This window comes from Ctenocephalides felis, unplaced genomic scaffold, assembly GCF_003426905.1.
Source record: "Ctenocephalides felis isolate EL2017-DRISC unplaced genomic scaffold, ASM342690v1 CF-g0.4_SCAFFOLD_01886, whole genome shotgun sequence".
Lineage (NCBI taxonomy): Eukaryota > Metazoa > Arthropoda > Insecta > Siphonaptera > Pulicidae > Ctenocephalides > Ctenocephalides felis.
In genome coordinates this window covers 84,768,943-84,784,768 of record NW_020538040.1, presented here as the reverse complement: position 1 = coordinate 84,784,768, position 15,826 = coordinate 84,768,943, and the positions used below count along the sequence as shown (strand labels likewise).

The 15,826-nt window shown below is 32.6% G+C and overlaps 1 protein-coding gene across 1 annotated transcript in view; it reads left to right on the top strand.

The window, feature by feature from the left end:
• LOC113375463 (reversion-inducing cysteine-rich protein with Kazal motifs-like) overlaps positions 1–15,826 on the top strand; it is a 28,481-nt gene that overhangs the window by 4,738 nt on the left and 7,917 nt on the right. Inside the window, exons 2-13 of the mRNA XM_026615397.1 lie at positions 1,311–1,458; positions 1,977–2,110; positions 2,683–2,935; positions 3,107–3,246; positions 3,446–3,677; positions 4,697–5,008; positions 6,388–6,685; positions 6,862–7,016; positions 8,532–8,738; positions 11,007–11,130; positions 13,787–13,946; positions 15,014–15,242. Coding sequence (XP_026471182.1) covers positions 1,311–1,458; positions 1,977–2,110; positions 2,683–2,935; positions 3,107–3,246; positions 3,446–3,677; positions 4,697–5,008; positions 6,388–6,685; positions 6,862–7,016; positions 8,532–8,738; positions 11,007–11,130; positions 13,787–13,946; positions 15,014–15,242 — 2,392 coding nt within the window. The remainder of the gene's footprint in view (positions 1–1,310; positions 1,459–1,976; positions 2,111–2,682; positions 2,936–3,106; positions 3,247–3,445; positions 3,678–4,696; positions 5,009–6,387; positions 6,686–6,861; positions 7,017–8,531; positions 8,739–11,006; positions 11,131–13,786; positions 13,947–15,013; positions 15,243–15,826) is intronic.

The window sequence follows — 15,826 nt, the reverse complement described above, 5'->3', positions numbered from 1 at the left end:
AACGGTCTCTTCAAATAATTTTTAAACACATGTTACTACAGCCTCGGGCTCTGTCACATAAACTACGTTCTCTGTGCAAAATATATTATATATTTCACAAATATTTTGCCATACTCTGTTCAACAAATTAATATATAAAAAACAAGTTAATGTATATATGATAGTGCAAAATTGTGTTCCTAGCGCTAGCTACTGATGTAAGACCATATTTATGTAAGTTACCTTCATTGTCTATATATGTGTATGTGTCTGTATTGCATATGTATGTATGTGTATGTGTATGTATATGTATATATATATATGTATGTGTATATGTATATATATATATATATATATATATATATATATATGTGTATGTATGTATATATGTATATGTGTATGTGTATGTATGTATATATGTGTATATATACATATGTACATGTCCGTATGTATATGTTTATATATACGTATTGTTCGTATGTATATATGCATATGTGTACGTGTTTTTACATGCATATCATATATACATGTTTGTTTGTGTGTATATTTATGTATATATATTACGCTTTTGTATGTTTATATATATTTCTTTTTACTTTTCATTTCTCTTGTTTATCTATCTGTTAAGTATAATTGTTATTGCTATAATTATATTACTTATATCTATAGTTCTTTTTCCAATTTCTGTCATTTTTTCCTAGATTATATTAATTTTTCAATATTCATTCTGTAGATCCACTGATGATGACATAAAATACTATGTCGAAACGTTTGGAAAAATTAAAGATTAACTTCTAAATCTTTGCCTTTTATTTGATGTATGCCCTTGAAGAACTTACTCATATTTCTCAACATCAAAATTAACTACTTTAACATATATATATATATATATATATTAGGGTGGTCCTTAACAAAAACATTTTCGAATTTCTTTGCTCCCACGGGCGCAAAAGCTTCCAAATCAATAAAAAATGATTCTCTAATAGTATTAGTTCTTTATATAAACATTTAGATAGAGCGCACAATAATTTTTATATACAGTAAGTTTCATATATTTATTTCTAAAATGTCACATGAAGTAAATTCGTGCGCCATCTGTCGCGTCACTCAAATATTATGATACATAAGAATATTTATAAACCTAAAATAATAAATATCTATTCATCATGATATCAAGATTAATTTTGCAGCAAAATATTTATTTAATTAGTGATGTTAAATTTCAAATTATTATCTTGATTCCATGTTGAATAGATATTATAGAACAGCCCACATAAATTTAAGGGTTTATAAATATTCTTTTCGTATTTGAGATAAAAATACTATTGCAGGCTTGTCGCGCATTATTTCGTGGTCGAGCGACTCCTAGTCGCGCTGCACGCGCTCGCGTTGCTTCCGCCTGTGCCGAGAACAGTCAGCGGGTGCAGGCATGCGCACGGAACCAGACCAAACTTACCCCGCCTGGTGATCTACTTAAATGTTAGTGTCAAATGTTATACTTATGAAAATAAGATCTTAATGTTAATTGTTAAATCCATATGTGTATTTATGTCACGTAGTTATAAAATTTATTAAAACTCTCCTTCGATAATTCAGGTTGTTGGGTTATAATTTAACCCTTATAGCTGTGGACTTTATTAAACACTGATTTGTTTGTATATTATGTATTTGTTGCAGTTCTTATTACAATCCCTGATTTGTAACTAAGTTATAATGAAAGAAGATATATTATTGGTTTTTTATTATACATGTTGTTTCGCGGACTTTACTTTTAGAAGTCAACAATTAGTTCTATCAAACCACTCCGCTACCCCCTCTACTAGGGGTAGCAACCATCCTAGGGCCATGAAGATTGTCACCTTCATGGCCAATATAATAAAACGAAAATACGTCCGAACAATATGAGAGTTTTTTTTCTGAAATTTCGATTTTGTTAAATAATTTTATATCCGATATTCTATTGATGAGTGTATAATTTTGGACACTTGGTTTGATAGATTTACCATGCTGTGTAAAGTCTGACTTACAAGAATGTCGAGACTCTTGTAGGCGCGCTTTACGTAATGCCGGCTCACAACAAGAAGCGATTGACGATATAATTGAAGGCAAATGTGGACCACCTTTACCTCAGGTATTATCATTTAAAAAAAATTACTGAAAACTCAAATGATTAAGTCTATTTTCGCTACATTTCAGGGTAAAGTTTGAATAGTTGAGTTAATATGGCTGTTTGAAACTAATCATTGAAATTTCGTAAATTTTAATTCAATATAGTTTATTTTTTAACCGTAATCGGATATTGCAATTACTCTTATCTTATGAGTTGATCAATTATTCATCAACTACTGGATATAGAGTTACCCACTTGTGCACAAGGCAAATTTAAAACCAAACAAATTTTGATTAATATTTTATGATAAGTTTATAATGATATAATATTTATGTGAAATATGAATAATAATTTCACTTTAGAAAGTAAATATAGAAAAGAAAAGCGAAACGGCTGGTCCAAATTCAAAAATTTAAAAGCCATTCGACGTAACTCGATAAGGACTATCGTTTCTCAGTTTGGTGCGACGTTTGGTCGAGCTGTTTCTTTGTAATTGCCAGAAATGTGAAAATTGTACTTGATTCACTTATACATTATATTTAATAATAAAATAACAAATAATTTATCTACATCTGTATTAATTTTTCATTTAGCACCCTATGTGGCAATGTTTCTTAACTTTTGACCGAGATCACAAGCACTCGCAAAGGCCCAATGTAGTTGCAGAACGAGCAGGCGTGTTGGATTCGGCAAAGCTGCATTGCTGTCAACTTGCCCATTCGCCGCGATGTCGTCGACTTTGTATTCAAACATTTGGGGACGATTGGTCACGTAGCTGGGAGCAATTTGACGATGGATGTCTGGCTCAAACCTCTGAAGACGCAATGAGACGATGCGTTGATGAAGGTATATATTAACATGCTCCATATATTATTTACTTTTATGATTTTTATTTTTTATACTGATTGTTTTATTTAATTACATATCCTAACACTTATGCACAATAACAGCTATATTTACATTATTAAAAGAAATAGTTATTATTTTCAAACCTAAGCCTATTCATGAACATTTTAGTGGAAGAGCCATGTGAATTAGGATGCGATGGCCTATCATTTTGTAGCAACTTCAATAACAGACCAATAGATCTATTTCGATCTTGCAATCAGGAAGCTGATGAAGCTGCTAGACATGATATCGCTTTATGGAACGAGCAGGTATATTTGACGCCACATTAGATTTCATTAAGTTCAATCATATTCATCATTGTTCATCATTGACAAGAGCCTGAAATAATATCTATTATTATTGATTACGGCTTGCTTATGAATAAATAAATAAATAAATAAAAAATATCTCTTATATTTATATATAAAGATCTATAAGTATTTTTAAAAATTATTCCTTTTTTTTCAGGGTTTTCTTGCTCTTCCCGGCGTTACGTTACCTCTGAAAAATATGTCAACTTGTTTGCCTGATGCCTGGCAAGCGGTAGCCTGTGCTCTGCAGCTTAAGCCTTGTTCTCGAAGCAGCCATGTGGACAGAATTTGTCGTGAGGATTGTCTTGATCTACTTACTCGCTGTACGGACTGGGCTCGAGCACCCCCTGGTCTTACGGCTGCTGGTTTATGCAATACATTATCACCAGGTAGAACAGAATATAATAATACATATATATTCGTAAACTTCTACATATCTTATAAATGAATTAAAGATATTTCATAGGTAGGTTCCATGTAAACGCAAAAGGAAATTTTGTCATGTCTAGCATGTGACATAATAACTAAAATATCAACAGTATATACAGACTAAAAATGATTTTTGTATAAAAAAACATAGTTAACCCTCCGTCGGTCGGCGTGGTCTGGCCAGACTTGTTTCGACTTCAATTTAAAAAAAATACTTCTAGTAATTCTATCAACTTGAAATTTCTTGACTTTTCCTAAAATTTCATTAGCTGTCGATCAATGAAAAAATCAGGACGAAAAAATGTACAGAAGGATAATTATAAGGATATTAACTTTTTTATACTTCGAACGGTCGGAAAGGTTTTGTCTAGAGTCTAGACAAAACCTTTCCGACCGTTCGAAGTATAAAAAAGTTAATATCCTTATAATTATCCTTCTGTACATTTTTTCGTCCTGATTTTTTCATTGATCGACAGCTAATGAAATTTTAGGAAAAGTCAAGAAATTTCAAGTTGATAGAATTACTAGAAGTATTTTTTTTAAATTGAAGTCGAAACAAGTCTGGCCAGACCACGCCGACCGACGGGTATATTTCATACAAAATGTATGGTTGGTCTAGACTCTAGACCAACCATACATTTTGTATGAAATATACCCTTTTTGATATATGTCAACCAGTATTTTGGCTTTTTTCATGGTATTTTCTATTCAAACTGCGTTGTTTATATTCTTTGCTATGTGTTCTAACATGAATGTTAGTATTTTCATGATGAGAGTTCCTTGAAAACCTACCAAACTTATTGGTAATCGCAAACACTGAAAATCGGATGAGTAATGCACACATTATCAACAATTTTTCTACCCGTACTGCGTTCGAAATTTTTTTTTGGCAAACCTGTAGTGAAATTATATTTTTCCGACCGTTCGAAGGTGAAAAAATATCCGACCGACGGAGGGTTAAAATTACAATATCTTCTAGATGAACCAAAAGCATCATGTGTGGCACTGCGGCCTTACTTGGAGCCAAATATCATAACCAGTAGTTCGCCTAGTAGTGATCTGCGGGAGCTTGTTACATCTCCGTGTCGAGGATCACCGTGCGGCTCTTCGCGCGTTTGCTCAGTCAGCCGCTGCCCAGGCGCGCTGTGCAGCGCACGTCGCTGTTTACCTGGTTGCCCATTAGGCGAGGCGTCTCACTATGCAGTGCCCGAGGGCACTCTCGTACGGGTACCAATGGACGGCGTGCATGGCCAGCAGAAGGGTTGTCTTAAAATATGCAGATGTGGAAATGGTAAGAATGAAATGATTTCAAAAACTAGTGGGGCGCATGGCATTGTGCCCTAAGGCAAATCGCTGGAACTTCCCGTATCAGCAATTATTTTTTTGTAAAAGATTAACATTTTTGAAAAAAAAATACTCTGAACAATTAGATTTTTGAGAAACTATATATTTTTGACTAAAATTTACTTTTTTTTTGAAAAAAAGACTTGTTGAAGAAAAGTGTATTTTGAAATATTTTGAAAATTCTGAACTTTTTTTCAAAGCAATCGTACTGCTTTAACTGCATAGAGACGAAATATCGAAGCGCGTAAGCGCCGCGCCGCCGTCTAACCGTTAAGCATTGGTACGGAACCCATAGGAATGTAAATAAAATTTATACTTATTGTTAAAATCTCTATAAAATATCTGATAATTTGATGTGCATATGTTTAATGATCATTTTTGACCGCCAAATGGCATTTTTTTTCACTTTTTTTACTAAATCTCCGAAACCGCTAGACCTACCTTCATGAAAATTTGATCAGTTGTTCATCTTGTTAATACATGTAAAATGTTTTTTGAATTATTCAAATCGGATGCACCGTTCTCTTAAAAACTGAGTTACCGTTTTTGCACTTTTTGCCCCATATCTTCGGAATGGCTAGACCTGCCTTTGCCAAAAGCTTATCAGCACGTCTCCTTATCAATACGAATCGAATGTTTTTTGAATTATTCAAATCGCTTTATCCGTGTTCCCGAAATCGTCGACGAAAATTTGTATCCGCACACACACACATACACGCGCACACACACACACACACATACATCCATTTTTTCTAAGGTATGCCAAAATGTTCAGAAGGTTTTGAAACGTAAAGATAAATAAAAATTTTCATTTTCGATTTTTTTGCGATTACTATAACTTGCCCTACGGGAAGTTAAAAAATTATTCTTATAATTTGGCGCACACACGCATATATATATATATATATATATATATATATATATATATTATATTAAATGTTAAATATGACCAATACAACACTCAGATTTTTAACACACACTTTATTTGGTAATTACAGACGTCTCTTCATTCCGAGACGATTTAAGATTTGTTTGTAATATTTCTGTATGTTTCACATGTTTTAGTGCTGTATCAAGCTCTGCAAGTGATAGTTGGTGTTTTTTGTATTTTCAAAAAATTAAATGTAATTTAAATAAAATATTAAAGAATGTGTAGTATATAAGTAACTGTTTTGAAATTTCACTGTAGATGAGGCAAACCATGGTCTCGAAACGTCTGTAATTACCAAATAAAGTGTGTGTTGAAAATCTGAGTGTTGTATTGTTCATGTTTAACATTTAATACTCGTTCAGCATTGTATACAAGAATATCTTAAAATTTTATAGCTGGTGTACTAACTGATTGCCAGCCACTTCCTTGCGTGGCGCTGGATTCCTGCTCTTTGGCTGGACGTAGAATCGAGCATGGTTCGTCATTTTATGTAGAATGCAATTTATGTTCATGTTACGCTGGTGAAATTGTGTGTGGAAAGCGTAAATGCGCTCGCAGAGTTGATGGGATTGTTACAAGTTCTTCTCAGAATTTCGGCACTGTAGCGGCTACGTTGCCATGTGATTGTCCACCGCACTACGTCCCAGTCTGTGGAGCAGATGGAAATACTTACGCGAATCCATGTTTGGCAAAGTATGTTAAATTGCTATATTTTATATGAATGCCTTTAGAATATATTATTTTGTACTAATTTGTATTTGTACGAATATATTTTACTGGATTTTAGAATGATTTATTGTTAAATATCTAAATGTCACAAATCGATATGTGGTAGTCATGAAATTGTTCTATAATTATTTGTTAATCAGGTGTGCAGGAATTGGGGACGGAGATGTGGAATTTGGTCCATGTGGCTCAAGAGATGCTTGCGCTGATCATCAGTGCCGTAGCAATCAAGTTTGCTTGCCAAGACGCACTGTCTGTTTATCCGCTTTACACAGACCTTGTTTACAATATGAATGCGGTAAATATTAATTGATACATAATTTTGTACAATATTATATGCAAACCCCATTAAAACACAATTGTTAGAAAAATGAAACAACCGTGACGCTGCTGTAACGAGCAAAGATATGTCACATTTTTACGTCGCACGAATACGCAACGTTTTAATTTTTACTACGTTTCTGTCTGTTAACAGAACCCAAGATATTAAAATGTGATATTGTCTCTATATACTTTATACAGTAGAACTCCAATTATCCGAACTCCGACTGTTAAAAAAAAGTGTTCAAAAAAAGTCTAAGTGCGCTATTATTCTTCCACCAGCAAAGCCAGTGTAGGCACATTGTTTGTTTTTATTTGACGGAGATGTTTATAAAACAATGATTTTCATTTATAAACTTGTACATAAGTACATTTTATTTATATTTAAAACATGTGAAAATGTCATGTTTCTTTCATTTAATTCAATAAAAAAATAGTGCAATATCAAAACGTAACTTTTTTTCTCTCCAATGGCAATTTTTAAAAAAAACTCCGATTATCCGAATATTTGATTATCCGAATGGGTCTCGGTCCCCTTTAATTCGGATAATTGGAGTTCTACTGTATTAAAATTATTAACGGCTTTATTTCTCTTATCAATTACATATTGCAGCCAAAATTCCTCAGTAAATATTTAAAACCTAACACTTTTTTTACATATTCCGCAGGACATACGTATTCGTCCTCTAACTTTCAGAACATATTTTTGCAGAAATTCAAATAATTTTATTGACTTAATATTAATAAAATTATAGTTCTATAATTAAAGAAATTCTTGATAAAATATCGGATTTTTCACCGCAATTCACGTTGTCTACCAAATGTTATGTATCATTGATTAATTAAACAATAGGCTTGCACCGAATATTCGGTATTCGGCATATTCGGCACGTTTTTTAATATTCGGCCGAATACGGTTTAGTAACTTACTATTCAGTCGAATAGCGAATAGTTAACATCCAAGAAGCAAAATATACTAAATATATAATTTGATCAGTGTATTATTTATTTTATTATAATTACCCTTCCTAATATATAAAAAATAATATTAAGTTTAAATTAAATGTTTATGGAAGAAATAATTGAAACACATTTGCATAATATGTAAAAAAAATTTCCATCATGATTTTACTATTTATTTCCCTATCACATATGGTAATCAAGTATTCGGTCTTCGGCAGAATAGAATTGTGTTAGAAGTGTTCTAAATAACAAAGAGTAACAGAATAGTGGTTGCAAGTCTAGGCATCAAACTAGAATAAACATGTCGTGCGTTTGTAATATAACAACTACTATACTATAGTAATTACATTAATACAAACGAGTTTAAGCGTCAAAAACCTGCCAAATAGTTGCCGAATATTTGGTATTCGGTCTCTGGAGTATGCCGAATATTCGGTATTCGGCATTTTGCCGAATATACTATTTGTTGCAAGCCTAAAAATAATTCTTCAATTCATTAGATTCACATTAGTATTCTTATCTTTTTAAGTTAACAAAACTAACTCCTGCGGCTCGAGTTTGTCGGAACCAGTGTGCGATACTGCAGGACGAGAGCATTCATCCGTCTGCGGGCTGTTAGCTAGTGGTTCGCGTCTTGCATACTGGGGTCCCTGTCTCACCGGATGCTCTTCCCACAGCGGACCAGTTTGCGGATTTAATGGTGTAACTTACCGCAGTGAATGTGCTGCACATGCAGGTATCTAATTTGAGTCATAAACTAGTGGTGCATGGCATCGTGCCTTAATGCAAATTGTTGGAACTTTCCGTACCGTAATTTAACATTTGAGAAATGAAAATAGTCAATTAATGGTGCATGGTATTCTACATTAAGCCAAATTGCTGGAACTTAAATTAAAATTTTTGAAAAAAAGGTTAAAGTTTGTTGAGAACTTTTAAAAAAATGATTTAGAGATTTTAGTCAATCGTGAAAAATATATAGAAGCGCGTAAACGCCGCATCCCAGCCTAACGGATAAATAATTTTTGACCGCCAAACGCCATTTTTTCACTTTTTTCATTCGATCTCCGTTCTCTCATAAGTTACGGGAAGTTAATAATCAATAAAAATTACTCAATAATTAATGACAATTGTTTTAAATAATTTCAAATCGATTATTTATTATAAATACTATTTATTTATAAGTGCTTATTAAATTGGGCGACAGGCGTGTTCTACAAACAACTTATGTGTTTGTTTACAAAAAATTTGTTCATTTTTTGTTAAATTTAGATTTTTTTTAAAATTTCGAAATGTTTGAAAAATTTGATTTTTTTGTAATTTTGAAATTAAAAAGAAATGAAAATTTTGAAATTTTTCGAAATTTTTGTAAAAAACGATATTTTTTTGAAAATTATGTTCCTCGATTTTTTTCAAAATTTAGATTTATTTGAAAATTATGAAAAATTTAAAAATTTGAATTTTTTGAAACTGTTTATTTTTTGAAAATTACAATTTTTTGTAAAAGCATTTTTGCACCGTCTACACAAGTAAAATGTTTTTTAAATTATTCCAATCGGACCATTTTTAGGCCCTTTACGCTCCAAATGCAACTTACAGCTAGTTATTACTGTTATTTTATTTATTTGTTTATTCATTATAGTTATTTTTATCTTATGATTATTTTTATTTATTATTTTTATTTATTTATTTGATTCAGCCTTTTTGCTTGATTTTAAATATTCTCAATTTTAACTTATAATTAATGATGTGATCCTTTAAAATTAGAACAAGTGCAAAAATACTAATTGTTAAAACAATATTTTTGAATTTACTGAAACTAAACGAACTTTGTAAACTGTATTACACAAGTTTCACAAATTACACTATAGTTCCATGGTTTGTTGACTAGACATTGTGTTCTAAAATATAAATCGGTAGACTTGTCGCAATTGAAAATTCACTGAATAATTAGCTTATAAAATACACTGGGGCCTCGCTTTACGGCCTAGATACGTTCCGCAAAACTTGGCCGTAAAGCGAAAAGCCGTATAACGAATCAATTATTCTAATACGTATTCATACAAATTCAATGGGATCGGTTCCAAATTTAATAAATATATAATATGGTTTCATCCAAAATGCATTTTATTTTTTTATTTTGTTTAAATTATAAACATATCTAACAAGAACATAAATTTTACATAAAATAAAAAACTTCAAAAACATTACATAATTTTCAAATAGAAATGAAACAACTAAAACCTACAGATCACTGTCACCATCATTTTGCGCTGGTGGGTTGAAAAATTTGTCTTGTTTGTTTTGCCTTCTTGTCTATTTTTTCCTTTAGTGATTTATAACAGTTAATGGCTGAGTTAATTCCTCGATACACATAAGCGCTACGTTCGATGTCAGGATCGTTTTCAAGGAAGATGTTTATACCTTGTTCAAAATATGAAAAAGCGCTCGACATGATTTTTGATGTTAGCTGTTTGGATACAACAGGTTCTGTATCTTCATCAATTGCCGGCTCTGCTTGCAACTGAATGAGTTCCTCATATGAAAGGGGTTCCCTATCAGTTGCAAGTAGATCTAGCACATCAGATTCGTTTAAATCTTCAAAACCGAGATTGCGCAATATATCGACATAGAGAAAAAAAGCCGTTATAGCGAAACATTTTAGGCCGTATATCGAAAACGTACCTTAATTAAAGAGGGCCGTTATAGCGAAAGGCCGTATAAAGAGCGGCCGTATAGCGAGGCCTGGGTGTATACTAATATTAATTCTTTAAAAACCGATCTATTTTTATATGTAGACTGCAGAATGAATGTGCAATTTTAAGTTTTAAAGTTAACTATTATTTATAAAAAAAAAACTATTTTTTGGGTAATTATTGAAATTTACAAATTCATTTACATTTATATTATACATATTTAAAAAAAAAGGTAATTTATTTTAAATAACTGTTTTTTCAAATATATATTTTCAAGATATTTTTAAAATAATAATATAATTTTTATGCAGATTATTCTTCTGTGGATTATAATGGTCCTTGCTTAGCAGTTGGTTTGATAGGAGATTCTATTAATTCTGCACAATGCGGACTTCATGTTGTTTGTAAACCATTAGAGCAAGCTGATTGTGAAGGGTAATTATCCAAGATATGGTATTGAAGCTTCTATAACCTATGTTAATTTTTTTATATTAAATATATACACTTGATTAAACACTTCAAAAATGAAATAAAATCATTTTTACCATGGTGACTATTTTTTTCTAAATTCAACACTTTCCAAAAATCAAATTGTATATTTAGTAAATACTATAATTTTTTAAATACGTTGATCTATAGTTGTGTGTCCTTATGAGTATGTAGAAAGACGAAAATTATGAATTTATTTTTCTAACCGATGTTTCGTTTTGTCTTCTCGACTGTTAATCATCTGTTGGTTTTTTTTTTTTGTAAACGTTGATCTTACGTAATTAATTTATGAAATAAATATTGTAAGAATCGTTTGAAGTTTTTGTGTCTGCCTTTAAATTTATTCTTTTTGGAATCGTTTTTATAGAAATTGATTTTCGAGGTTATTTTCCATATCACCCAAACGTAGAATGAAATAAATAAATATTTTTTTGATGAAAAGAGAAGTTTTTAAATAAAAGTAATGTGAAAAATAATAGCTTATAAGAAAAATTTAAATACTATATTTTTAATACATGCACACACACATATGTATATATACAGGGCCGGCTTTAACACTACCAGCGCCCGGGGCGAGATTTCTACGGCGCCCTTCACCTGCAATTCAAACCCATTTGGAAAAAAGAAAAACATCTAATGAAATAACCGTTTATTAAAAAAAAAATATTATAAAAGATAACCATTAATAGAACCACTAATAGAATTTTACTTTTCTGGCCTTTCTATCAGCAAACTCTTTTATAAGGTTGTCGAAGTCGATGTTTTCAGCAATTTCGTTCTCAATTGACACAGTTGCTAAGTTTGTCAATCTAGATTGCGAAATCGCTGATCGAAGATAGGTTTTTATTAGCTTCAGCTTTGAAAAGCTCCCCACTAGCAACCGTTACAGGTATAGTTAATAAAATTCGCAATGATATCCATACATTTGGATACAGTTCTTGTAAGTTGAAATCGTTGATAAAATTTATAACAAAAATGGGAGTAACCACATTTTTATCAGGTGGGATGCCAGACTTATAAGTTCATCACATAACATACAACCATCTATGTCTGATTTAGAGTCTACAGTTAATTTTAATTGGAGATCACTACAGAGCTTGAGAAGGTCGCGTTTTTCTGGAATCTGTTTAATATTGTACAAAAAAGACCAATATTCCGAGTACTCATTTAACTGTTCGAACCTTTCATTGATTGAAATTAATGTTGTCCAAAAGACAGTTGAAAAATTCAACCTCAAATTTTTTCTGGAGAAGTTATAGGGTCATCGCGTACAATTTCACCAGCTTGACGCTCAATTTCTAGTTCTTCAGCCAACTCCTTCGCAGTTAAAATAGCGCTTTTAAAGCCCGTATTTCTGTAGTCTTCCAAAAAATTGCCGCATTTTTTCAACATTTGTGTACATTTACCAAGATCCATATCTGTTGACTGTAGAGATTTACTTACAACATTTATTTGATGAAGTATGTCATACCAAACAACCAATGAAACTATGAAGCTGAAATCTTTTAGTTGTTCGGCTAGAGTAGTAGCTTCATGAGACATTTGAACATCAGTTTTCTGAGTTTCAAGAGCCAAAGTAATCAAAGCATCATGGATAGTACTAATTTGATAACGGACTACTGTAACACTACTTATTCTTGCTTCCCAACGAGTGTCACTGTGCTTTTTTCTCGTATAGTCCCAAGTGATCGGTTAGAATTTTCCATCGATGAACAGAAGCTGAGTGGTCTGAAATATCACCCTTCATAGCTAATCGCAAGTGCTCCTGCATGACTAGATGAAATTTGGCTAGTATTTGTACAAAGCCTAAGAACTTTCCGTTATTTGGCGTATATAGTTTGTCAGAAGTGCCTCTGAACGTCATATTGTTTTCGGCTAAATAAAGTGTGATATGCATCAATCTAGACAAAACATTATTCCATCGTTTTTTCTATTTTTAATCGTAGTTTAGCTTCAATCCATGAAAAAGTAAAACTTCTTATGAAAAGTGCTATTTTCATGATTTTTTAATATTGCAGACAAGTATTTCCAGTTGTTATACCCTTGAGATACTAAGTTCGACGTTGAGCTACTATCAAATAGTCTACAACAAAATAATAAACTCGATCCTTAGAAACGGAGTAAATTAACCAACGGCGCTGAATTGTTTCATTGTTTGTAAGAATTTTTGTGAAATGAGAATTAGAGAAATGTCGGCCTGCATCATTCTTCGGATAATTATCAATGCGAGTTTGCACTGGGCCACTAGTAATTATGTGATCAATGATTTTGCCATTTCGAGTGACTGGCCAAGTGGCCAAGTTTGCTATCCCATGCGAATGAGCTGAGTTTGTTACGCTTCGCTACAATAACGCTAGCTTTTTTTTTACCAAAACGTTAAAAGGACAATGTGTTTTGACAATAGACAAAAAAAACGCTTAATTTAGGGAATTTACGAGACGACTAAGCAGACCTCGAACTATGAGCATCAGCCGGGGGGCGCCTGCAGCGCCCCTTTTTGCCGGCGCCCAGGGCGGTCGCCCACCTCGCCCTACCCTAAAGCCGGCACTGTATATATATACATACATAAAAATATATAACATCTATTTATGTTTCCATTCAGATATATTCCGCCTGGAGCTTGTTGTCCAATTTGCGCTGGTGCTGTTCGCATTTTATACTCTAGAAAACAAATTGACCGCGCTCTCTACGCGCTCAGAGGTCCTGCTCAATCTCATTTGACGTTGTATGCTTTGCTTAAAGCTTTGGAGAGACAAATCCAGGTACTGTACTAAATGATTAAAGGAAATAATTAAACTTAATTACAATGATACCCCGCTTAAGGTACTTAATTCGTACCTGGAGAAAGCTCTTTATGCGAAACTCTTTTTTTTTTCATGTAAACACATGAAAATAAAATTAATTCATTCTGTAGTTTGAAATATGGTCATAGAAAATAAGATAATCAAAACATTAAATTTTTTTTATTAATTTACGAATAAAGTTACCATCAGAGCGATATTTTTTGTCTTTTTAGCTCCTGAATTTTTGACGAAACTGTCGACAGTCTTTTAGTCTTTTCTATAACACCTTGAAGACTTTTCTTTAATTTAATTTATTCTGCAATCTGTTCTACATGAGCATTAACATTAAGCAGAGATTGCTAACAATAAATATCTTACAATATAAACTAGAAGATAGTAGCAACACCCAGCGGCGTGTCTAGTAATCTTGCTTTGCTGGTTGAGATCGCACGTGATAATGTTAGTACGTTGTGTACCACCGGTGGGCATGCGGTCTTCTACGTGTTAAGATCTACCGCAAATGATAGGCATTGTACTAATTTCTAATATGAGAAATGTTTGAAAAGTAAATATTTACGAATTCTTGCACTACTTTCTATTTGACTAAAAAGCCCATGCTTGTCTTTACGCACTAGAAATCTGCTGACTGGCCTTTTCTTCCTCAATTTTTGATCATCCACTTCCATAATTTTTTCAAGGCCTTTAAGAGTGAATTTTTTTTCCAACAAGTATATTTTCACAGCGAGGGCAAGAATTTCCAAGGTGCAACCTTTGAATTATTTTGAGAAACATATTTTTTACTACAAATGACAAGACTTCAGAACGTTGTATGAAGCAAAGTTCATTGTGTGGAGCGTTCGCACCCGAAAAAAGTTAGTTATATGCAGCGTCCATTGTGCGAGGCGAACGTTATGCGGGGTACGGTAGTTACATTATGATAGCTATTTTAAAAAAAAATGTATCTGAAGAAAATAACACGCGACTGTGGTTAGTACAGCGTGAGAATTCAAACATGAATTTATATTTAATTATTTTCTTCTATTTAGGTAGCGCAGTGTTCGTTACGCGGCTATTTATCGCCAGAGTCGGATTTATTTGTAACTGTACAGACAAACGTGGCGAATCCGTCACGTCTTCAGCTGGATGCCTGTGCCCGCGAAGCTGACAAACTTGCCGCCCTGGTGCGAACTCGAAGCCCGCGCATCGCCAGCGAATTGACGCTGAGCGCCTTGACGGCTGCTCGTGAAGTACACCGCGATATGAGCGCTGGTTCGAGCACCTTCTACTATTCAGACATTACGATATTTGTAATTTTCTTATCGTTAGTTATGCACTTCCTAATGATTAGGTAGTAACGTAATGATATAACTAGTGGTGCATGGCATTGTGCCTTAAGGCAAATTGCTAGAACTTCCCGTAGCGTAAATAAAGTTTTTGAAAACTTTGAAAAAATTGGATATTCGAGAATTTTGATTTTTTTAAAAAAAGAATTTATTTGTATTTTATTTTTTTTAGAAAATTAAAAAAAAATTCAAAGCAATCGCGATGCGTAGCTGTTTGAGAGACGAAATATCGAAGCGCATAAGCGACGTCTTGTATTATAGCGGATGAACATTGATACGAAACCCATAGAAACAAAATTTGTACTTATTATTAAAATCTCTATAAAATATCTGATAATTTAATGAGCATGTGCCTAATTATTATTTTTGACCGCCAAATGGCAATTTTTTTTACTTTTTCTATTGAATCTTCAAAACCGCTTGACCTGTCTTCCCAAAAATTTGATCAGTTTTTCATTGCCTTGGCCAAAAACTAATCAGTCTTCCCATCATTAGGGATCGAATGTTTTTTGAATC